General features: G+C 42.7%; 1 protein-coding gene across 7 annotated transcripts in view; it reads left to right on the top strand.

Annotated features, from left to right (window-relative positions):
• LOC117221505 (homeobox protein caupolican) overlaps positions 1-25431 on the top strand; it is a 195389-nt gene that overhangs the window by 90726 nt on the left and 79232 nt on the right. For 6 of the 7 annotated variants that reach the window (XM_076523315.1, XM_076523306.1, XM_076523301.1 and 3 more), the window contains exon 2: positions 17874-18266. In XM_076523315.1, coding sequence (XP_076379430.1) covers positions 17919-18266 — 348 coding nt within the window. In that variant the 5' untranslated portion in view covers positions 17874-17918. Of the gene's footprint in view, positions 1-17852; positions 18267-25431 lie in introns of all 7 variants that reach the window. The other variant, XM_076523296.1, reaches the window with a different exon arrangement.

Below are 25431 nucleotides of genomic sequence, written 5' to 3'. Positions count from 1 at the left end.
AAGGAAATAACTTTGGAGCGAAGTTAACCCTCGTCCATCACGCATTTCTCCATGTTAATTTGTTTCTTCTTGACGTGAAACTTGCACAAAGTCAGAAAATCGATATCACGGAGAGATTAACCCTTTGCACTCGAAGCCATTTTAACTATAAATCTAAAATAATATTTCGGACTCACAGTATTACCATTTTATGCGACAAAGTGCATTTTATGCGTATGAAATCGAGTCTTCCGGCGACTCGTGTAACAGTTACGCTCTTAACAATTTTTTCGATCTGAACTTTCTTAATATAAAAATGATCTTGGAACGCGGTGTAACAATTTCAGTGGTGCCTCGGAGTCACCATTCGAGTGCAAAGGGGTAATAGTTAACTGTACAAATCCGTCCTTTGAACGCGACAACCTGTGATGAAATTAAATAACTTTGAAAGAAGATTAATAGCGCCGTTTGCAACTGATTAGACGAAGTGTAGAACATAATTATTTATTCGGAATCGGTGAGAAATGTGTCCATTCGACACGAGGGACGGATGGGGATTAACCACCAAGTGGGCATGGATGATGCTTTTGTAGCGCGTTTATTCCATAGAAACTTGATCGTTGCGAAAATTTGTATGAAATTACGGAATGATAATTCTTAGCGAAATCTCGGAGTCGCTATTTAAGCGCGAAAGTTCGTAAGGTCGAGTGAAAATCTTGAAGAGATTGCTCGCAATTGAGAGTGAGTAATAAGAGACGCGCAAATAAAGACAAAATGCTCCTTGGCACGTTTGCGATGCAACGTTGCACAATCACTTGGGCATCCTATTTGTATTTGACATCATCCGCGACAGGAACAGGAAGCATTTCGCTGAACTCGACGGACAAGGAACTGGACAACAGAAGACTAAAAAGAAAATTGCCAATTGACCTATAGGTCTATAATAATATCTCTCTCTCTCTCTCTATATATATATATATATGGTCAATATTAGATATATATATATATATATTGCCAATTGACCTATAGGTCATATATATATTGTTATAGACCTATATATATAGATTTATTATTATAGACCTATATATATAGATATATTATTATAGATCTATAGGTCAATTTATATATATCTAATATTGACCATAAGGTCTTGGAAGATCTTCTTAATGGAAAAAACCTCATCGCGTTATATCTGGACTACGCCTAAAATGGTCATCGTATCAGCCAGCTGAACTCATGGTTCAGATTGCTGATTTACGCAGAGAAAAATAAAATAAAGAGAATATCGAAGTGTAATGCATGCAACTGTTTCGCAACCGAGTAACACGATAGAGACTGTGCTAATATGCCAGAGTAATCTGGATAAGTTATTAACATCGGCAAATTATCTGTTACGCACGTTTTCTGTGTTTTTATCAGAGGCGCTTCTTATTAATAGCATTTACTCATTGTCCTTGCTGGTAGAGTAGCAATTGACGTCAGTTGCTTTGTAACATCTAATTGCTTAGTGACTGCATTGTCTTTAAGTGCTTTCCTAACAGCGGAATGTTAATTTGGTGTTCGGATAACGGAAAAGAGACATTTACCAGGAATTATACACTTTTCGGTACGCTTATAGACGAGTCGGTGGAAGATTGGCTGGCATTTCCCCACCTTTCAACTTCGCGGGACTGTTCTTCTCCCACTCGTGTGATTCCTATCGATCAAACAAGAGGCGATGTACAGTTAGGAGTCGAGGAGTTGCCTCTTGGAAAAAGATTCTAATAAGAGAAGCATGAACCGTATTGGCCAAGATATCGAAGAAGCACTGTAGCCAATCCACGATCACAACTAAAAACAAATAAGCCGTCCAATCTTAATCCTAAAGAACAAAATTTATTTTACCCTGGTATGCTACTCGGGCAAAATTCGACCGTTCGCTGCACTCGGATAACTCTTCAGATATTTCTTCAAGATATGCAATTACCGAGCGATGCCACAGTGAAACGTTTAACTAACACTGGTCGATATAATTGCATCGATATAATTATTAAAAATGTAAACAGCAACAACATTAATTTCTTCTGCGATTCTCAAATCTTCCGACATAATATATACTACGTATTCTCCAACTAAATTATTAGTTTGTATCATGTGTTCCGCAAACCAAGGGATAGTTAGCCCGTTTAATAAATAAATAAACTAAAAAAAATTATAATTGGAAGTTATATCGAGGGCTTTGGAGAAAAGTAGAGGATCCAAATGAAAAATACGATTCGCCATTTATTTCAAACGTTTGCATACTTCGCAGTGTCACCGGAGCGAGCGGCGGGCTGCAACATTGCCCAAAAATGATTGCGCGAGCGTTGCGAACAAAGGTAGAAATAAAGTAAAAAGCGAGTCGCGAAATCGATAGAATCTCGAGCGGATGATTAATTCAGTTTTTCCACGGGGAAGCCATATTTTTTTGTGAGCGTCGATGCGGGGGAGGAGCGACGGTTCGGCGACGGTTTGGAGGGGGATCGCAACAGTGGTTTCACGGCCGAATAAAATCGCGAGCCAGCGTAAATAAAGCTTGAAACTCGGCCTTTCGAAGGATCCGCCGGCGGGGAGCGAAACGGGGCGCGGGATTCCTCGTAAAAATTTCGTTGGCCGGTGAGAAACGTTTCGGCGGGACGCATAAAAATACCTCGGGTCCCGTCACTCGTGCCGTTAACGTTCACGCCTTCTTAACGTCGAGTTACTGCCACTTTAACCGAGTCTTTAGGGCTTCAAATAGATCCCGGTCCCCATCGGCTCCGCATCCTTTCCCATTCGGACGTTTTTAAAAGCCGCGTGCGAGCGCTCACGAAAACTGCGGCCCCGCGCCCTTGGCCGGAGGTAATTAACGTTAAATTGTTGCCGTCATTGCTGGCCGATATTTCACCGACGGCATCTGGTGTCCGTCGTAGCTCACGAACGCACCGACAGAAATCGTGACTCTCACACGCGCTTGGAACTTTACTGCCTGAGAATCCGCCGCCGCCCCCGTTCGCCATTGTTACGACCCTGTTTTATACAGTTGACGGGGTGGCGAGCGAATCGAAAGTCACCGTGCAGTCGCTATAAATAGCTGTCGTATAAAAATCAAGCCTTCCCTTTGATCCTCCGCGCAGACGAGATTTCACTGGGTGCTTCGAACACGTTCGGAAAACACTGTTTCGCGGGTAGAAATATTGCGAAGTCGCCGCGGAAAAAAATGAGGCGACTGTCTACGAACATTCTTTGTTGTCAACGGAGCGTTAGCTGCTATTTATAAGCTCAGATTGTCGCACGAATGTTTCAAAATCAGCTTCGCATTGGAGAGATTCGGATGAACTCGGCGACAATCAGGAAGTCTGAAACACGATACCGGGAGCTCCTCGATAAGTGATCGTTAACCAACTTCCGGGGTAATCGAAGTCCTCGTAAAATGTCCCAACATGTGCTCGAACAGAAAAGCTGCTGCTATTCCTGTGAATCTGTAACGGTCCAGTATCCTGCCTGTCTGGTTTTCGAACAGTGGATAATTCTTCGAGGAATTTTGAGAGATTCGTCCTTCTTGTATTAATATTCTGTCGATCTTTCTGTTCTCTATCCAATTAAACAAAATTTGGTAGACTTTGTTGAAATTATACAGTTCACGCTATAAATCTTCCACACCCTTTCCCACATTAACATCTTGAAACAATTGAATTGTGCGGCGCAGGCTGCACGCATTTCCATTAGCGCAAACTTGCAAAATGCAGGAATGTGTACGTGCTAACAACAACTGAGAGCATTCTGCTTTTAATCTCGCCTTCTGGGAGAACCGTTCACTCGACAAAACGAATTCTTCTGTCTTTGCGATTGTCATGAAGCACGATTAACGAAACCGTCGTTAAAACAGAAATGAAGTAAGTCGAAAAAGTAAATATCTGGATAATAAAGAACGAATTAAATTGCATTACAATACAACGACATAAACTGCGGTTAATTTAAAGTAACAAAAGGATCGAAATATTAAATCGATACCGTTTAATAATATGAAATCAACGCAAAATATTGACTTACTTTAAACAGCAACATTCGATGAACATATAAAGTTAGAAATTCGCGCAAAACATTGCGATCTAGGTATCGCCTTGACTATCGCACCGTTGATACAAAGCTAATTCGATGAAGTAATAGTCCGAGCATGATGAACGTCACAGGCCAAATTCCATAACGCATTTCCCCAAAGGTCCCTCGTCCCGGAGACCGAACCGAGTACATTGTTAAGGTTCGATTGAACGTCAGAGCGCCGTGAGAGTAACCGTAACGGTTAATTTGTCGCGAAAAAGAAGGGCGGCCTGTGCTCGGCCCGTAACGCCGTTGTCTTACAAGATCTCGAGTGACGAGGGGCGACGAGGGGAGACAGAAGGAAGAGAACCGGAGGCTCCTTCGTTCCCTGTGTATGTACTCCGGATTTCAGCCTGGAGAAAAAGACACATGGTAGGTGGAAGGAGCGCCGGCAAGGAGACAGGGAGGAACGAAACAGGGAGGAGGATCAGTCTAGAGAAGTCGAGAGCCGAGACTGTCCATTCGTATCTCCGTGTCCGCCATCTTTTTGGTGCGATTTGCGCGCGCCTGATCTGTTCCCCTTTCCCTATGTTGGGATTCTCTCGTGGTGTTCCGTGCTTTCAACCTTGAACGATTTTTCGGGGGGGTGTGACATCGGAAATCAATTAGATTTTGCAAGTCGGTGTCCTTCGTCTATCTATCTTCGTTTAGCGAAAGTAGGGTAGACGCAGCGGTTGTGGCCACCGTTAGGAATTTCAACGAAAGTACTTTTAACCCTTTTAGTGCCATGCGAAAAAGAGGTGCCTATGCGAGAATAACCGGCCGAATTTCACGGTTTTACCAGGGTTTGGGAAAATGCTCGTAAAAACCAAACGAGAAACAATATTTACACGATTCAAAGAGCAGTAAATTAAGGACGAAATAGAGAACAAAACGATGACACTAGTTTTTCTATATTCATTGAAAATTATATAAATAACAAAGGTATAAAAGATCATGAAGAAAGTGAAAGTCCAGTTCTCTCTTACAAAACGTATTTGCACATACAAAAAGTCATCTTTTCATCATAATTTTATATAGATCATTTATTACAAAGTATATACTTTGCATTTCCGATATATTTTGTAACAAGATAAATAATATTACATAACAAACATGAAAAATAACTCGAAGGTACATGGTAAGCGCCGGACGGATTATCTCTTCCGAAATATGTAATTGTTATAGGTAATATAACATTGCTGTGAAACAAAATTATGTGGTCATAAATATATTTGTGATATAATTTTGCATAATACTTCATTATAATAACATAAATATTTATATTTATATTTATATATTGTAAATGTGTAAAATTTTGTTATTATAAAGCGCTATAAGGCGCGGGCCGATATATCGGCTCCGGCACTTCTCGCCAGTGCAGCAAGAGCCGATATATCGGCCTCCGGCACTAAAAGGGTTAAAGTCTTGTATCACGTAAGAAATGTAGAAGTTTTAATAGATTACTTAATGCCTTTAATCTTGATATCTGCCTCGCGATAGAGTAACAACCCGATTAAGGAATTACTGCGATACGAAAATAGAGTGAAATATACATTTTTCGCCGTCCGTGGCCACTTATACGTACATCAGTTCTTGCCACGTTCCTTTCTTTTGCTTAATAGGTTACGAACTACGGCAATTGTCTTCGGTTCTGATAGGATGTCTTCGTTGATTGTGAATGTAATTACTTATTGGCCATCCTTCACTTTTTGAAATTGCTAGTCCATCGTACTTTAAATTATCATAAGTGATAACCGGTTATCAATATAATTGGACATTACCGGTGCAATTGTTAATAAACGGACGATTTACCGGCTCGTTCGCGAGCGTATTACCAAACAGAATATTCGACCGAATAGAAATAACAAAAATTAATGCAGCAATCCCTGACAATGTTAACGAAGTCTCATAGCGTTTCTATTAAAATCAATTCACTTATCAGCGAACGCATATTGAACCAGATGCAACTGTAAAGCGTCCAATCGTCCCAGGGAAATTCTTTCTCGAAAAATGAGTCACGGAAATCGGCTGGCACAAAATGATTCGTCGTCGATGGAAATTACTCTTGCAGATTTCGGCGATAAGGTTTCATAAATCATTCATAAGTGGCCGCGATGCGGGATTGTTTCGAGAAGCGTGGCGCGAGTGGCCGTTCTCTATTCATCAGGTCCAGTTTCAGTTCCATGTCTGATACCGTATCCCGTCGTTTTCCGCAGGCCGACATTAATTTCACGATGGAATCCGCGTATCGTGTAAACGGTCCGGATCTCGTTGCATATTCCAGCATCGCGTGTGAGAACGGTCTAAGCGCCGCATTGTCAGGTCTCTCCGGTTACTTTGCACGAGCGGCGATAACTCGCGATCAGCTCGCTGTTTAACTCGGCTGCGTTCGTTCGACACGTGTAATCTCGTTTATGACGAGACTCTTTCTTACGCGAGTCCTGTTCCTCGGACGACTACTGTCGGCCGATTCCTGTCTCGAAATCAACTATCCAATAATTCTTATTTTACAAACGGAAAACGCAGTTGCGGATCTTCGCGTAAATATTATCAACTGCGAGACTTCAGGCATCGCATGGAAATTCTTTTCGCTGTAATACGCTGTGATCGCGCTTATTTTAATCATTTCTGAGTGACTTGTCGATGTTTTTATCCTGGAAGAACCCCCAGTGTTGCCGGCGATCCCATACAAATTTTAATTCATCTCCAAACGTGTAAATAAATACTAAAACATTGAAGCTATATTATATAATCTATAATATATAATAATAATAATTTTATTTTGGGCAATCCTTACTTATGCCGAAAAAGGAGGTGATCGTTGGTAAATTAAAGACATAAATTCTTTCAATTCTTTCAACTCTTTGAAATTGTTCCCGTTTGAATTACATTGGCATAAATTGGTTATAATAGTGTCGAAAATTGTACATTTTCCAGAACAGAAATAATGACACGGTGGAAAGGCGGAAGATCTTTGTCGCAGTTGAGATTCACAGTATTTGACGCGCATTTATCCAAACGCTTATCGATACGTAGAATTGTAATCACCAGAAAATGATTTTTCCCTGAACTTTCCAAGAAATCTAGACGAAATCGCAGGACTGACCGAGATTCGTTTATCGCGTCCGATACTGTTGCTTTTAGGGAGATCCCGGCAACGATAATCCATCGAGACGTGTGAAGCAGGCGTTTCCGGCGTCGTTTTTCTCGCAATCGGATCGAGTGCTTTGAATTCTGCTCCGGAGATAACACCGGTTACCAAGATAATTGGACATTACCGGTGTTTGTTCGCCGGTACAATTGTTAATAAACGGACGATTTACCGGCTCGTTCGCGAGCGGATTACGGAGAGCTCGTGGCTGGTCTCGGGCCGAGCGAAGCCGCGGGTCGAATCGATATATTGTAAATTCGCGGCCATAACGAATGAAGGGTTCGGGCACTTACGTCGAAATTACACGTTCCCGCCGGTAAATTATTCCTCATCATCGGCATCGGAAGAAGCGCCTCGCGTTCTCTTTACACCTGCGTCACGCACCGCTACACACCCTGCATCAGATCATCGATAAACTGTACTTAACTCGCGTTTTCCACGAACGTTCCCCGGGCCCGACCGATCGGCTCCGAGCATCTTCCAATTAAAAGAAATGCCAGTAATCAACCGGTTGCCTCGGCTGCGCGGCCGTTCCGTGCCGGGATTTGAATTTTATTTCTCAATTCGCCCGCCGTTTCCCTCTCCGCGCCCTGCACGTCGCTCTAAATGCCTCCGCGCTCCGATCCAAGGAAGAAAGGAACACTTTCACGGAAACACGCTCTGCTCTCGAACCTTTCATCGGGCTCGACTCTAATTGTACGTTTTGCGTTTCTTGCTTCTGTTGCCAACGCCTCCGTTAACGGGAACCACCGGCCATTTTCTCGCCGACCGATGCTACTGTATCCTACGCACGGCGGAACGCCATTATTTCATTTGCGGGCTAGTTTTCTATTTTTAATTTCAGCCCGACCGGATTCTTCGGAAACCAGGATGCCGGGATTCTGTGGCCCGTGACTTTTAGTTTAGCCGTTGAAAGCTGCGATAGCGTATAATTCCATTAACAGTGGATTCGATGTATTCTTCGGTTTCTATAACGCGCTGCAGGAATTTGCTTGCTCAAAGTACCTTAGACATCGATGGAGTTGTTTCAGATATCGAGGATTCCTTGGCCATTCTTTTCGTAGCTACAACCACATACTTGTTCATTCCTAAGTATCAGAATCCAAGGAATTGAAATCTATCGAATGTTTCGTACGTATATTATTACTTTGCTACTTTAAAAACAGATTCACGAACGTATCGCGTGCCGTTAAAAAAATTGAATCGGATCCGAAGCGAACATCGTTCTCGTGCATCGTTTACGGCTTCGGCATTTTCTTCGTAGCTGACAACTCGAGCGCGTCATGACACACTCTCGCAATCAGTTTCTGTTTGTAACGTTCGTTACATGACTATATTAATTGCGATAAATGCGAGTAATTTACATAGTAATACCACAATTCTTTACGTAGTGGTAATATCGCAATTCATTGCACCACTCCGCATCGATTAAATTCAAGGAAAATAGTTAGCGGCTCGAAACAAATTCCTAAGATACTCTAAATTACCAAAATCTTCACGAAGACATTCGTTGTCTTTCGTCCCTAGAATTTGTAACAATTCAACAAGTCTCGATAACTAATCTTCGTGCGTGAAGATTCTGTGAATAAAATAGATGTCACCGGAACCTGCCGAGTCCAAAACTTGGCCTAAGACGTACTAAATATGAGCCGTTTATTTTGAAAGTGGCATAAGTCACTTTTTTTTTCTTTTTTTTATAAACGAAAAGATACCGTTCAATTGTAATTAGTATTACCATTAACTCGATTTTTTTGAAAAAGTGACTCATGCCACTTTCAAAATAAACGGCTCATATCTTTATCAATCTAATTCATCTCGTTCCCAAAATCTCCCATAAAACGTAACAAATCTCGATTCAATATAATCTTCCTACCTGTAAAACAACAAAATCCAATTGATTAAAAACTAGTTAAAATTATCCACAAGCAATCGGACCGAAAGAAAATTGTTTTCCAAAGACCACCTCATCGGTGAACCGCGGATTTTATGCATTAATGAAGAAAGTGGCTGCATTAAATTACAACCGGCGAAAACGTTCAAAGATTTTAAAGATACTGTTGCATTATGTTCGACTAATTAAAATGATCGAGATAGGAAATAATTGTTTATGCAGTTCTTGCATGCTTCAATTAACGCATACAATTTCTGTTCTGCATAAAGATTCTCATCAGTGGTACCCAAACCGTTTCTTTTCTACAAAATCTCTTAGAATCCTTCGATACAACGTCGAAACCCATCCTCTAGACATCTCCTCTATTCGCTGCTAGGGTACCGGAGAAACCTCTGGCCAGATCCCACATCCGAAGCTTGGCTAGCCCGTTGGGAGTCGTCGCGACCCTCCTAGGGGGTTGATTTGCGAACGCGCGAGCGTCGCCGAATCGTGCGCAGCTACAGGAACGAGAAGAGCAGAAGGAAAGACCGGCGCGGAGACGCGGAGAATAAGGGTGTAACGGAGGGTGGAGGAGGGTGACGTATCCAGGAGAGAGGACTCTTCCTGCGGGCCAGGATCCGTTGGGTTTTCGCGGCGGTGGTTGGTGCCGCGGGGGTGAAAGTGGGCTTTTAAAAGGTTCCGATGGGAAACCCAGCAGGGCGTGAATGGCTCCAGACGCGGCTGGAGGAGCCGGAACGTGTTCCGTTCGTCGCGAGAGAGACGGGAAATCAGAGAGGAAGAGAGAGAGAGGGAGAGGAGAGAGAAAGAGAATGGTCTGGGGAGGAAGAAAGCCGAGAGCCGAGAGGGACACGCATACACGTCGGACTCTTTGCGCGTGCACGGGGACACACAGGGCAGCCGTGCGTGTGTCACGGCCTCGAGGTGTTCCACCCACCTCCTCCTACCCCCCTAGCCCCTCTACCACCGACTCTTTGTTCACGAAAGTTCGGTTTACCTCGTTCCCTTCCGAGACCGGGTCCCGGTTGCTGGGTTTCTTTTTTTCTCGTCTATTTTTGCATCAGGTTCTCGGAGCGCGAACGAGCGCGCCGCGGCAAGCCGAGGTTGGAAACCCAGGTCTAACTACCCTGTGGAAATAGAGAAAACAACTGGTTAATGATCATTGTACACCTAACCAGCGCGCTTCTTAAGGCGGACTCTCCATTTTCGACGATTCTCCTCGGCATTCGTTTTTGTCTACGATCGTTCGTTCTCTCGACGATCTGGCATTAAGGCGTTTTTCATTCGCGTTCGTTCGTTGTCCGTCGACAGGTAAAGACTACTGAAGTTGTACTGTTTTACTGGGGACAAGCCAAAGAAAGTTCTAGCAACTTCTATGTTTGCCCTGATCGACACTGTTGCAGCTTTGATCGCAGCTTTGTAAACGTATCCTTAGAAATGCTACTACCACTACTTAGGCGATGGTAACGTGTGTCATAGAATTGGCATAACAGTGAATATAATACAGTCGATACCACAACGTAAATACAGTAGAACTCCACTTATCTGAACTGCATTTATTGGATCGAAATTTTGGATCGGGTGTTATTCCAATTACGTAAACGCCTATTGTTTTCATCTGAGAAATGAATCAAGTGGTTGGTTCAATAAATTTCTCTGAACGCGAACTCCGATTATTTAAATGAAAATATTGTATGAAGCTTCCCGGTTATATGAACTATACTGTGACACGAAAAAAAAACGAAATAATGCATCGTCGAATTGAAAATGGAATGAAAGATTTATGGAGAATGACAACGAAACGAATCATCACCTGTGATTAAAATATTAAACGAAGAACAGAACGATAGCGTAAACAACAATTCGAGGAGTATTATCCTAGCATCTCTCGTACAACTGTTTCCCAGGAATGTACAAGGGTTAAAGACTTTGCTGACATCTTCCAAGCACGATACGCTCGAACGGCCCCTCAGGAGCGCGATGACTATGGGGGGCGAAAATCGTTGGCGCCGCTGATCGAGATAAATGAGCTCGCTCGTACAGGAATGGCGGCCGATCTGAGTGGTCGGGACGATCGGCGACAGTCGTCCGATTTCACGGCGGGGCGCTATTTAGGTATCTGCCGGCGATAAATTATCAGGGCGAAATTTGTAGCCGGGGCTGGGCACGAGCGTCGAAATATCTTACGACTATTTAGCGCGACGTGGAATCCCGTTTTTCGTAAACACGTCCGCGCTTCGGGAGATACGATATAATAAAAGAGAAAAGAAACGGTCGATGGGTCTGTGTTTCTTTTTCCCCCGTTGTCAATCGAGAGGCCCGGCGTCTCCAGACCCGAGAAGAAAACAAAGCGGCGCGGGAAAATCGTGCTCGAGAATAATGTTTTCCTTGATCCTATTTATCACGTTTCTCGTGGGCGTCGCAGCGGTTTCGACACCGATCTACGAATAGAAAGGTGCGCGAGCCGTTTCCGCCGCGATTCTTCCGCTCGCTCCGCTCGAAGGGACCGGAATACGCTTCGAAGACGCTTCATCAACGCGACGATACACCATCCCTCTCCCTCCTCTGTCCCACACACTCTTCCAGAACCCCGCCGTTTCTCACTCTCGGAGGCTCGTTCTCTCGAAATAACTCTCCTGCCGTATTAATTACCAGGATTCATTTCATCCTCATTTACCGCGAGCTAATTTACCGCGGTGGAGCCTTCGCGATATATGTACGCAACCACTCCCTCTCAAAGAGGACTCCCTCCCTCCCTCCGCCCTTCTCTCTCTCTCTCTCTCTCTATTTTTCTCTTTTTCTTGGCGAAATAGAGGATAAGAACTCCTTGTGTGCCCCGAGCCCATGAAGCGATTAATCGCGGCGGGGTTGTTACGCTCGCTGGATACCGGCGAGGAGGGAACTTGAAAAAGGAGGAGGGAAAATTTTGCCTGTCCCGGAGGATCACGCAGGACCCTCGAGTGTTAGGAGGATTCCCGTCCAAAGAGAATGGGACTCCAGGCAAATTGGAGTTTGAATTTTTAATCTAGCAAATTTTTCCGTGTTCTCCTGGGACTTAGAATCGTGAACAACCTGCTTTTCTTTAACTGAGAAGTCTATGATTTAGTGGACAGCCGATTTTTCCCAATGTTGAAATTTAAGGATCAAGATCTAAAGAGATTGGAGTTGTCGGGCTAGCCAGTTTCTTCTCTGTTCTGTGTCTTGGAAGTAAAATTGCATTTGAGTCATGAGTATAGCCAAACGATCTTTAATACTATTAATAAGTTCAAGGGGAGATAGCAATGATCTTAAATGTTTCTAATGTGTTTACAGTTTAGAAATCTGACCCCAGGGCCAGGAGTCTCGAGAATATTAAAACTGTTTTCCTCGGGGAACCAGATCATACATCAAAGTCTCTTAGTTACCGAGGTGGTTATACACTTAAGTAGCTCAATCATTTATTTGATACTTCTCGAACCAGATGAATGGCCTTGGTATCGACGATATGGCCTCATTCACCCCCAAACAGAGTAGACGCATAGGAATCGAATAGGTTCACTATTTTCTGGTTATTGTATCGTTTGAAAGAGTTAGGATTGAATGATGAAAATCTAATAACATGAGGCTTCAAATCCCAATGCAGCAACATTTTTAATCTGTTTTCGCTTCACTGCATATAATGTCACGAAATTATATTTAAATGAGTTGTCGGACATTTAAAAAACTGGGAGATGGAAATTCGATGTTTCCATTATTTTGCACTAATCTTATTCTTCGTGTATTGTATTTGCAATATAGAAATACGGGGTGACTGAAATTTCAATTGCACCGAAGTAATGGTAAATTTAAATGCAAACAAAGTTTTAAAAGTGTGACTAAATGCGAAATATTTCAAGGAGAGCGAAATTAACTCATCGATCACGTTTGTAAATATTTTGTGTACCTTCAGAATCGGCCCAGGACGGTAACACAAGGTATGGTTGCGGCTTTCTTGTTAGTTGCTCGCACGAGAGACGAATCCCATTGAAGGCGGCGAAGGCTGAAGAGCACTCGACAGTTTTAGAGTGGCCTCTCGGCCGCCTACAGCAAAAACGGAATCAACTTGCATGCGACCCGAGCGATCTTCCGTTTTTTCTTCTCCGGATCTACTCCGGAACGACTTCTGTTATTGCACCCTCGGAGCCGAACCCTCGTCCTCCGAACTCGCATCTGTATTCATATTAATAAAGGGTTTCCATATTTCCCGGGGAGCAAGAAAGAAACATATTTACGGGCACAATACTCGAAACCGTCGTAAATACGAAGCATGGAAACTGCGCAATTATTCAAATCGAGAACAGAAGTTTCGGAATACTTTCCGGAGCGAGTTCGGATGATCTTGCGGCGATCCTCGTCGCGGGGAAACTTCGCGGAGGTGAAACGACTTTGTAACAGATTGATTAACGAGCGATTCTTATGTAAACGATTTTCCAGCCCGCAATCAAGGGACTCCGGCGTATTTATTATCGATTCCGTTGATTGCGCCGCGGCGCTCGTTTTATTTGCGCTATATTTTTATCGACGCGCAACAGGTACGACGACGGTTTTGCAAGCGGCACGAGACGGACAGTCCGAGCTTTTTTCCTCGGTTGTTTAGCGGTTGTGTATCGTGGCAATTATTAAGTTTAATTAAGCGGTCACCGCGGCAATGCTACTGTCTCGTTCTCCTTGCGCGATAGTCGATCTCGATTCCGTCGACTCGCGTATGATGCAAATTACGAGCGTGTTCGATTACGTAGACACGATGTTCGCCTCGGGCACTAATTATCGATACTTTCCAGCCTGCGCGTTTCGAGCACGATCATTGGCCGGCTATCCGCGAGCCAAAAATATCGGTATCTTCTCGTTTAACTGCGGAATCGTCGTCGCTGGGGCACCGTTTAATGCTTCCAGCGAACACGAGCTATCGAAATTACCATTTCCGCACGGCGATCTTACAATCGATTTATACTCCGTCGACATGTCGCCAATGACAGACAATCTTCTATCCTTACATCGGAGGAGCACACGAGTTAAACATTGTTGAGTAACTCTTAATTATAATAGCTTTCTTGCATTCTTCTTATTAAGCGTTTCACCGTTACTAGAAGCAGCAGGTTTAGTAATAACTGGTTTTATATTTATATATATATATAATAATTTATTTATAATAATTTAATAATATAATAATATAATAATAATAATATTTATAATAATTTATATACAATAATTTATAATATTTATATATATTTATATATTATTTAGTAATAATGGTTTTTAATCTCTCAAAAAATTATCATCTGCTTATCGAGATTATAGTCAATTTGTATGTACCCGGTGACATATGCTTGAATAATATCTGCAACAGTATCTTTAGGATTTTATTATTTATGAAAGAAACAATTTGTAATAAACTTTTATTCTTGTACCCTCTCTGTTTTTGGAAATTACAAGATTCTATTTCACTTAGTGATTCACAATCGAACAATCACTCCCTTTGATTCTTCACATTCGGTGGCACTTCTAACGAATTCTAGAGGATCCACTGACACTGACAGGACAAACCAATTTCTTGGTGCAAACAACAGTTACACTGTCTAATTATTAACTTCAATGGCACGTTCAATAATTTGCAAACGGTCCAAGAATTGTTCAGTTCCACGATGACCACGATATTCAAAATTCTGTCGCAGCAAACAAATTTTTCACTGTAACAACGGTCGCATTGTTTACTGTTTGATATTAACAGCATATCCAATGGTTTCGGGCGAGTCCAAGAATCTGTTTAAATTGCACAAGACGCGGCACCGAAAGTCTGACGGAGCGAACTAATTTCTCAATCTTGTATTTCATCCAGAAGTTAAATCCAACACGAAGACCGCGGTCGAAAAAACTACCGTGTTTCCACGAATGTTGCACTTTCCGACGCAAGAACGTCGGCCAGGGAATGCTAGAAATTCTGCACGTTAAGGTGAGGAGGGCGGACAACAGTTTCAATTACACAGTCGCCTAGCTTTTTCCCCGAGTCCGTCAACGATCGACCGAAAGCACTGTGCAACGACGAAGAGAGAAGAAGGAAAAGAAAGAGAAACGGTTCGCGGTTGGTCGTTTGTCAGCGTTTATTTACATTTTACCGCAGCGGCGTCAGCAACATAATAATCCATTGTTAGAAGCAGCGGCGTTTTTTCCCGGGCCGGTTCGACTTGTACCAATTACCCGGGAATACGTGTACACGACAAGGTATTTGCTATCGTTCCAAGTCGGCCGGTTGTTTCGCGTGTTCGAGTTTCGCGCCGATAGCAGTGACAAATGGTCGAGGTTGGGGATGGCCATTTTGACGGGGAGTGTTTTTAGGCGTTTGAGAGAGAAAGAGAGAGAGAGAGAGAGAGAGAGAGAGAGAGAGAGAGAGAAAGGGAGGGATGGAGAGAGAGGGAAGAACGGGAGAGAGAGAGAGAGGCAGGAAGAAAGAGAGAAATAGAGAGAGGAAGGAAGAAAGAGAGATAGAGACAGAGAGAGAGACTGCGCTCGATGGAAACGAGAACGACGTTGACGACGACGACGACGACGACGACGACGACGCGCGTGCGTCCGTTGTCCGCATTAGCATATAACGAGGTTCAATTTCCGAGAGCGGAACGCGTGTGTGCGCGGTGGCCGCGGTTCGCAAAAGTGCAAACACGGCTCTCTCCGCTGATATATGAACGCTGCCAGCAATTTGACTTGGCCGGCCGGTGCCGATAAATTTCCGTTTAATTTATTCAGCCGAGTCTCTGAAAACGGTATCCGCGATAATGCCGGTGGCGTCATTACGCGAAATTATGTGACAATTATCGCTATCGAAGCGTCGCGATCTCGCGCCTGCACGATACACCCAGCTGCTGATCCACTCGATGCTCGTCGAGGATTTTTCGAATTCCGGTATCGATCCGAGTCGCGCCTTTGTCGACGAGATTAAAAGCCCGCGACGACCCCCTTTTCTTCGGGAAATTAATAGTCGAGCGTGTCATCTGTTGTTTAATAACTCGGGCTGATACCGCTCTACCACTCCTTCTGCGATTATCGTCCATTAAAGTAACACGAAATTGCTATCGAGTTATCGAGCCCGCATTTATAATCGGATCCGCGGCCGATAAGCGGCCTATCACCTGCTTTCGAAATTACCGTCATTATCGCCATTAACCCACCGCGATCGAATTATTTTTCGAGAGCTCGTTAGCTGCTGTTGCCGGTTGCCGATTCTTCCCGATCGCCCCGGTCGCCCGTACAGGCTTTCGAATCGATGAATAATGCCGGTGTGCGGCAACAAGGTTAATTTGCCAAGGTAGATCGACTTGGGCCCGCGGTTGATTTACGCGATTATTTTCGCGATATTGTTGGAGTTTTTCGTGGTAACCGTTTCGTGGCCGTAATAAAAGACCGATTACGATACTCCAGCTGAATGGGAGCCGATGTTATGTAGGCTTAAGTTAAGCTGCCGCTTCTTCAGGCATACTCGAGCGCCGTTTATTTTTGATTTATCGAACGCGTGCCTCTCGATATCAGTTAAATTAAATTCATTATCTGACTTGTTGCGCAGTTCATCTTACTATCACTTACCGTTCCGGCGACAAGATCTCCGCAGACGTTATCGGCCTCGAGTGTTCTATTACGTACGCGGTGGCCCGATCAAGTAGTGATTTGTGCTAGCACTGTGGAACCGATTTAATAGAACAACAAGAGTACGCCGGCATCTCCGATATTGGTAACCATTATAATCCAGTTTCGAGGAACAAATTATTGCTACGTAAAAAGTGGAGCTGCCGATGGTTACAATTTTCCGTCGTGCTTAATATTACATATAATCGCTGATGAAACGAGTGCATAAAAAGGTTGATTTAAATTGAATTTGATAGATGCTTTTACTTCACGTGCCTATAAATATTAAACTTTTATAGTTAATACGTAAATGCAGTTTGTACTTAATAAGTGGTACTAAATTTCAGACCAACAATTTCTTTGTAAACCTCAATTTTTATTATCGCGAAGCACATGTATGTACTTCGTTACAATTAAGACAATATTTTAATATTCAACGAACATTCTGGACAAATTTATTTATAGTAGGTTGTAAATGATACAAGAGCTATGTTTAATAATGACATAAAAATAATTTTTAGTTCTCATTTACACGAACTTACAATTTATGCAAATACACACAGTCGATCTCGAAAACATGGAGGCACATGTAACGAAATCCTGCTATTTTCATAATCTTTAATTGTTTATAGCTTCTCACTCATTCGATATTTCGATAGCATTTTCGCTTCAGGACTACAAACTGGAATATTTAAAGTTTTATTATTCACTCAAATAAAAAAAAGTTAAAACACATAAGTTTCTTTCATTTTTTGCCATTTCAACCAACTTCTATTTTTACAAAAATTTGTTTCACGATTGTTTAGTAAACCAGACCCGCTAACATTAAAAAAAAAGTACAAATCATTCGGTCGAATGTTCTAAAATATTTTCCGTATTAAAAAATGTACCAAAATCTTCGTGACCGAGCGTATTTCGAACAAAAATTGATGCCAGATGTAAAACACAAAATAAGAGAACTATGAATTAGAAGATACAAATGCATAATAATCTGTAATCTGCAGACCGTTCTAAACAAAATAGTACAAACCGTGAACACCTCTGTCCTATCCTCTGACTTATCTCTATTGAACGTTCTGCGACCACATGGGGAGAGGAAAATTTCTGAAAAAAATTGACAAGGACCATTATTTAATGTTTCAGCTGCTGGTGAGCGGTGGACAGCCGACGACGGCGACGTCGCCGGCGATGTCGTCGGGGGGTGCGTTGAGCCCGGGTGCGTTGTCTCCGTCGTCGTCGACGACGACGGGAGCCGCGGCTGCAGCGGCCTCCGGAGGTGCGAGCACCCCTGTTGGTGGGACCACAGGTCCAGGTTGCTGCGAAAATGGCAGGCCCATGATGACGGACCCGGTAACCGGGCAAACGGTTTGCAGTTGTCAGTATGATAGCGCGGCGAGGCTCGCGCTGGGCGCCTACCCTAGGCTAGCACCCACAGCGACCTCCTATTCTTCGTACCCCACGCCCACGCCATCCACCACTGATCAAGGACCCTACCCTAGCATCAGCATGGACAGCTCGGCGTTCTATCCTCCTTTGGTAAGCCTTCATCTTCGATCTTACGCGAGCTTCGAATTTTTATAATTTAGTGTTGTATTTTTGTGGACAGGAAGTTCAAGATCAGAGATCGATCATTAAACTGCGACGACGCTATTAGAAGAATTTAACGATTCGATTATATTATTTATATCTGGACTGCGGATTTTTGTGCAAACTAAAAACGAAACAGAAACTACACAGAAAGTTTTTTCTCTTTTAAGATAATTTTAGTAGATTTTATTTTAAATTGCAACTGTTTACATTGGCCATAAATGCATAAAATCTGTTATCTATTTATAAATTACTTTTGCTTATAGTTTTTACTTATACTTTTTTACTTATAATTTATAATTTTCATTTATAAATTAGATTTACTTGTTAAAATGTATTTACATACAATACATTACTATGTATTTCCTGTTTTTTTACGATCAATGCACAAAATAATTATTTTCCATAAAAGTCCGCGGTTTATCGATCATTTATTTTTTGAGGATGAAGCGTTCAGGATTAGTGAGCGACGACGTCGAAATAATATGTGCATAGAAAGTCAAATATCTTATACAATAGCGAAAGCTACGTTTAGGGAAACAATCCGCAAAGGTTACTTCGAGAAGATTATCTCGGGAATCCAGCATCGATACTTTTTCCACCAATTAGTTTCTTCCATTCGCTTGACTGCGGTCGGCCTACCTTTTTGTTTCGACATTCTCCATATGTTAAATATCAAGATACACGTGACTCGATAATCGCTTCATCTTCCTATCTTTGGTTTACGTAAACAGTGCAACAGCATTATCATCGTCATTCCTCGAAAACCTGAGAAGCTTATCTTCCTACATAACCGTCCATTTCTGACATCATTTTTAAGATATCCTAAGTGTTAAGATATCCTAAGTTATTTAAATAAAAATAAGTCTACTACAATGACAAGTCAGGCATTACATTTTCGCGAACTCAAACATCAACTGTCCGATCTAATTCTCACGGTATAAATACCTAAATTCCTGCATAGTATTCGACAATAAATAAAAGGACGAAGCAGCCATTCAGCGATCATCCTCGAAGAGTATAACAACCCTGCATCAGCTAAACGATAGAAGCCTCCAGCCGATCTTCCCGGTGCCAATTACTCCAAGACACAGTTTCTCCCTAATTCCTTAATAATACCGTTCTTCGTGAAAAACGATAATACTCGGAGACACGTGTGACCATCGTCTTGGCATGACCACCCCCGCGTAAAATTCGACGCGTAGTCCAGCGAACCGTTCACCGCGATAAATCAGGCAAATTGCACGTGCCACGGCTAATCGTAAGAGTTACGAGCTCCGGCCGTATTTATAAACGGAATCATTAAACGGTTTATTAGCTGCGCGCGCGCGGAGGACGCGTCCTCTCGCGTCTTTTCGCGTTCTCTCGCGTCTCTGCTCGCGCGCGGCATATCGCGCGGCTTTCGCAATACGCTTTGTAACGTTTCGCTGGTAAAATATGCCACTACCAAGCTGCCAGATTGATTGGCCCGTCGCGCTAGGCGTACCAGCCGATTATTACTCGGCGCGGCCTTAACTTAAGACGGATTAGCGAGCGGTCTTGCCACGAATTAGCTTGGAATCCCGGCGATGGCTTGTCTCGGGACGTCTGCTCGCGGGGATCCTCTCGCGCCGGCTTCTCTCTCCGGCTTCTCTCCTCTCTCGTTCGGCTTCTCTCCGCAGCTTCTCTCCTCTTCGTCGCCTGCCACGAATTATTCACGGCCGGCTGTCGCGAGCCTCGAGCGATAATCTCGTTTAAGTTTCGGTTCGCGGAAGACCGGTTCTAGCTTCTAGCTCTAACGAGGATCGCGGCGTGATGGATTCGCGGTTATATTTCAGCGGTGGGGGTGGCCGGCGAACTCTCCTCGCCGAGCTCAGGAATCTTGTGAAACACGCGTTTCGCCGGCAAAGACACAGGGAGGAACGAACGGTCGTTCTCCAACCCGGCGAAAGAAACCGGCTAATAATAAAGTCTCGGATCCACTGGCTCCTCCTACTCCATTCCAGCCCGCTCGCACCGTCTCCGCTCGCGCTTATGCTCGCGAGGAGCTCGCGTGATAACCGACCGACCTGTCGACGCGGGTAATTAACTTACCGGCGACCATTCGAAGCGAATCCAATGGTATCGCGTGTATGCTCCTCCGCTCGCTCTCGGGAACTCTTGGCAAATTATATGTTTTGTTCTTTTTTTGCGAAGACATCGCTGTGCACCATTTTTATCTTTCCACCGGAAATTTTACCATTGCACTCTGATAGTTGCCCTAGATCGCCTACCAGCGACTCGGACACGCCTTTTATGTATATAGATTTTTTTTTATAGACGAACTATGAAATGATTTACCGTTGGAAATAACCGTTCTATTTAACTACTTGCCGTGCCAGTTTCTTCACAGTCAGAATACAGTGATTTCTCCCTAATTCGCGCTTAGATTGCGCTCAAAAATGGACAATTTGGGAAAAGGAGATACGATTATTCGAGCTTCGCGTCTCGGTTTTATAGTTGTTAACAATTGGTAACTATAAAAACGAGCCGCGAGACTCGAATAATCGTATTTCTTGCGCCCAAATTGTCTATTTTTGTGTACAATCTGAGCGCGAATTAGGGAGAAATTACTGTAATTAGAACGGCTTCGATTGTAACAATTTCTTCCAGGAGAAAGTAAAATATTGTGTGCCTACATTTACTTGAATGCTCGATACCATCATATTACCAACTACTAATTACTAATACTTAACATGTTATTGCTAGAAATATCCATCACGAGTCGGAATAGCCAAGGTACGGCAAAAAGTTAAATAGAATTTGATAGGAGATTGCATCGACGCAGATTCTGTGGAAAAAAACATTCTTTATTTCGTGAGTACCATAGTTATGGGCAACCCATCTTTGGTCCCTCAAAGTAGACATGGGAGTTACCGATTAGATTCGGTATGTTCTCTTACAAGACTCCATAGAAATTTCGATCGTCGTTGAATAATTAAAAAATTTTGAAAGTAATGCATCGATATTCGAGAAATGTGCGCGAATCCGCGGTTTATTAGTAACTACGTATAGTATATACGACAATAATTTTATACATACATTCATCATTTCGATGATGTTCATACATCGATCGAGTCACTCGACACAAGATAATTGTTCGAATGAATTCTTTTTAATCGAATACTTTATACGAGTATATTATTATATAATATATATTTATTAATATGTATTTATACGAGTATATTATTCATTATTCGTCATAAATTATTCTATCTATTTATTCGAATGAAATCTTATTCGAGTAAGCTTCATCTTGGTCAATTTTTATTCGCCTGAATATTTATTCGAAAATGTCGAAACAAATTGTATTCGTTAAGTCTTCATCTCTTATCCGTCGTCTGAATACAATTTTGTCCAACTCTAAAACGTTCTCGTCCAAGATACTCGATGTACCAACAACGCATCAAATTCCTCGGTTAATTACAAAACAACCGCTGTCTCATATCAGGCAACTACGCCAAATTAATCTTGGAAAGCTTTGCATCGAAGTCGCTTCATTTTCCAGATCGAAAAGAGATTTCCTTAAGGATACATCAACGATCTTGCTGCACCGTAAAGAATGAAAGATCCATTAAACACTTTTGAAAACGTTCCTACAATCAGTTGACGTCAGAAACCTATCCTGCACGCAGCAAGTTCTATTTTCATTGCAGGTTGCTCGAGACATTTTTCACAGCAGGCCCCCACCTGATCTCGTTGATCGCGAGCGTAATTAATTTAGCCACCACACGGGGCGGACATTATTTACATGATTCCCTAGTAAAAATTCAATCTGCATTCATACGGTCCGAACATGTTCCAGCGTTCCCGGATTTACATATCTCCGTAATTAATCCAAATTGGACACATGTCGCGACAAGATTTTTCATTGGACGCGGAGTCCGCCGATTTACCGGGCACATTATATCGCTCGCTCGGTGAAACACGCGCGATCGACAGCGATTTCCCTCGGTATTCCGGGTGTTTATCGGCTCGAATTAAAAAGCGGACCGAAGCGGTGCCGAAGGAAACGGGGTAAAAGTTTACGTACTTTCCTTCCGTTTCGTCTTGGACGAGGAGAGAAGAGGGAGCTCGTCGAGCGAAATGTTGCTTAATCAGAGTTACATCGACGATACGCTGATAACGCTCGGCTGACGTAGACATATAGGAATAGAGGCGCAAGAGCACGATCGTATCGCGCCATTTCGGCCAATTTATATCTGCGCTCGAGCGTGGATAACTCGGCCACCGGGAGGTAGAAACGATAAAAAGGTCGCTGGGAAAACACACGGTCCGCCAGATGTTGTTGCGAGCCACTCGAAGCGACTTAGAGTGCGCGAGGAGAAAGAGGGCCTCCGATAATTAAATTCTGCATTTATTCCCCCGGCGCGATGCAGCGCGGTGCAGCACGGTGCAGCAGCAAGAGAGCTTTTCCTTCCCGTTAGCGATCTCGCGCGTGTTGTGCCCGCCGCGAACGATAACCGCATTAATCCTGGCCGAAGTGAAAGGTCAGCTCGAAACCGAGCGCAGATAAACGAGACACCGTGCCGTGTTTGACTTTTTTTTTTATTGTTTATTGTTTCCGGCTTTTTTCGGCTCCGAACACGCGCTGCGCCGTGCTGGTTTCGCGCGAATCGGTTCGTTTCCGCGAAACGCGCCGGCCCGAAGAGTATCTCGAATGCTTTGATATCGATACGACTGTGGCATTCCCGAATTTTGCAATTTTTAGTGGAAATTACGGACGCGTCGGGAAGTATGTTGACACCGTTTAAAACACGATAACTTGTTTAAAACTAGAATGTATGAATGACTTTTTTAAAACTACAATGACTGAAATACTTTTCTAAATCTTGTGATTACTTGGGTTGACAAAGAAGAGTACAAAACTTTTTTAATCTTTTTTATGTGAAAATTTAAAAAATGCGTTCTGCAGATCTCGGTAACTTGTATGCATGCTGAATATTTCATCGAAATCGGTCGACGTTGTTACGAGTAACGAGCAATTAAAGATCGCGAAAATCGTAGTTTTTTCACGATTTTTTACACCGTCCAAAAACAATAAGAAATTTGCAGATTTTCACATCTTTCAGCTTGACTTTCTGTCAACCGATTTCGACGAAATTTTCCGTACGCATATAAATTACCGAGATCTACAAGACACATTTTTTACATTTGCCTTATAGCCTCAGATAAAAAATGTTAAATACGTGTATTTTATTTTTGTTTGTTGTTCCAAGTAATAGCGAAATTAAAAGGAAGTATTTCAGTCATTGTTCAGTTTTTAAAAAATTAACATTAAGTTAACATGTAAAAATCAACATACTTTCCGACGCGACTGCATGTAGTTTAGTGAAAATTGAAATTTAATGAAAACAGTTGATGGTATTTCAAAAAATTCACAATTATATATTTAAGGCAAGTGCACTTTACTTTACTCGTAAGTAGTTTCCGCATGTTTATGCAAATACAAGTTTTTGTAGACTAATTTAAAACAACTGCAGTGGAAAATTAATATATTATATATAATATATTCCCTCTGTTAGAGGTTCTATCAGCTGCTACCACTGCAAAATTTTTTAACCATTGTTACATACTCGCATGAGTTTCAAAAAGTCGCAAGTGCTATAAATGTATAAAATGTGCAATTTACTCGCTAGGAAAATTATAATCGACCATATAAATTTGCCTTTCGTTCTGATCTTTTCAAAACCATAATGATACGAATTATTACACGGTTTTGCAATCTGGATTACGCAATTTTCAATTTTCTGAAGCTGTTTTCATTGAACATTGTTAAAAATAATTGTTCGTACGCTACGAGACAGAACTAAAAACCAGTGACTGATCGTTCAGAGTTTCAATTGCTTGTTTCGTATTTCTTTTGCAATGATATTTTGTTTGATCGCATGATAATGCAATTTAGTTTCCGGTTCTCTACGAAATTCATCATCCGAGAAACAGCCGCAGGCGCGTTATTAGCATCATTAATATCATTGTCCCGATTCGAGAATTCTAGGTGGCCGGCCGAGCGAACGGAACGCGCAGCCCATTAAATTTGAGTTTATTGACATAATTAGACTAATTGGTTGCCCTTTGAGAGACGCCGATTCGTCTATCAGCGAAGAAAATATCAGAAACCTTGTAATTTCGATTGCAACATTGGCTTGAAATTAATTGAGACGAAACGGGAGACCACACCTGAATCGGAATACGAATTAAAAATTCGCTGTGCCCACCTCTGAGACCGATAGTCAAAATTACTAAAATGAATGGTTAAATGAGCAGTTATTTAATTAGCTCATAATGTTGTCTACAGGTTCCAGCGTTTTTTTTCTATCACTCGGACATTTGCAATTAATTAAACTCCGCAGTTTATGCGTTTTCGACATGAACGAGTGAAATGAAATAAATTAGCAACATTGGCAAACGTATCTGTGTTATATCTTCAACGAGTCGACTACGGCATACATTATTAATTGCAGCAGCACAAAGTCGGATAAAATTGCCAACGTACCGGCTAAACCGTGTCGAAACGTGAAGCAAAAAAAAATTCGTATTACCGGCTGTAATAAATATTGGAGTTCCCATCGGAGAGGTTTCGCGAATCACGCTCGAGGCCCCGAATCGTTATCTCTGTACCAAAACTTCTGGTTCCTTATCCGAGCACTCTTCCGCGGCGCGATTTAATTAACGGGACAGGCAGCTGCTCATAAATAGGACAAGGTAATAGCGTGAGGTGAGCAGAGTTCAATGAAGTATCGGACGGCCGGAGATATCCGGGCGAATTTCGTGGCGATCGAGGCGCTGCCAGCCAATCGGCCGTCGTCTTTCGTGATAACGCCGCGGCACACTCGATTGGCCAAAATTATGCGGTCGGCCGACAAATGAACGCGTTCGCCGATAACATCGCATGCGGATCGTGACTCACTCTGTCGCGGGAGACATGAAAATTTCTCTTCGCGTTTCTCGTACAGCATATTACTTAACATCGATCCTCGAGTTAGAAAGTTATCGTCGTGTCTCGCCGATCTGTCGATAATGTCCGCATACATTTTTTCCCGCGACACGTCGCTTCTCGGTGACAACCGGACGTTTGATCTCGCCGACATAATCA

This window comes from Megalopta genalis, chromosome 1 (genome assembly GCF_051020955.1).
Source record: "Megalopta genalis isolate 19385.01 chromosome 1, iyMegGena1_principal, whole genome shotgun sequence".
Classification (NCBI taxonomy): Eukaryota; Metazoa; Arthropoda; class Insecta; order Hymenoptera; family Halictidae; genus Megalopta; species Megalopta genalis.
This window is presented reverse-complemented; position numbering and strand designations above follow the sequence as displayed.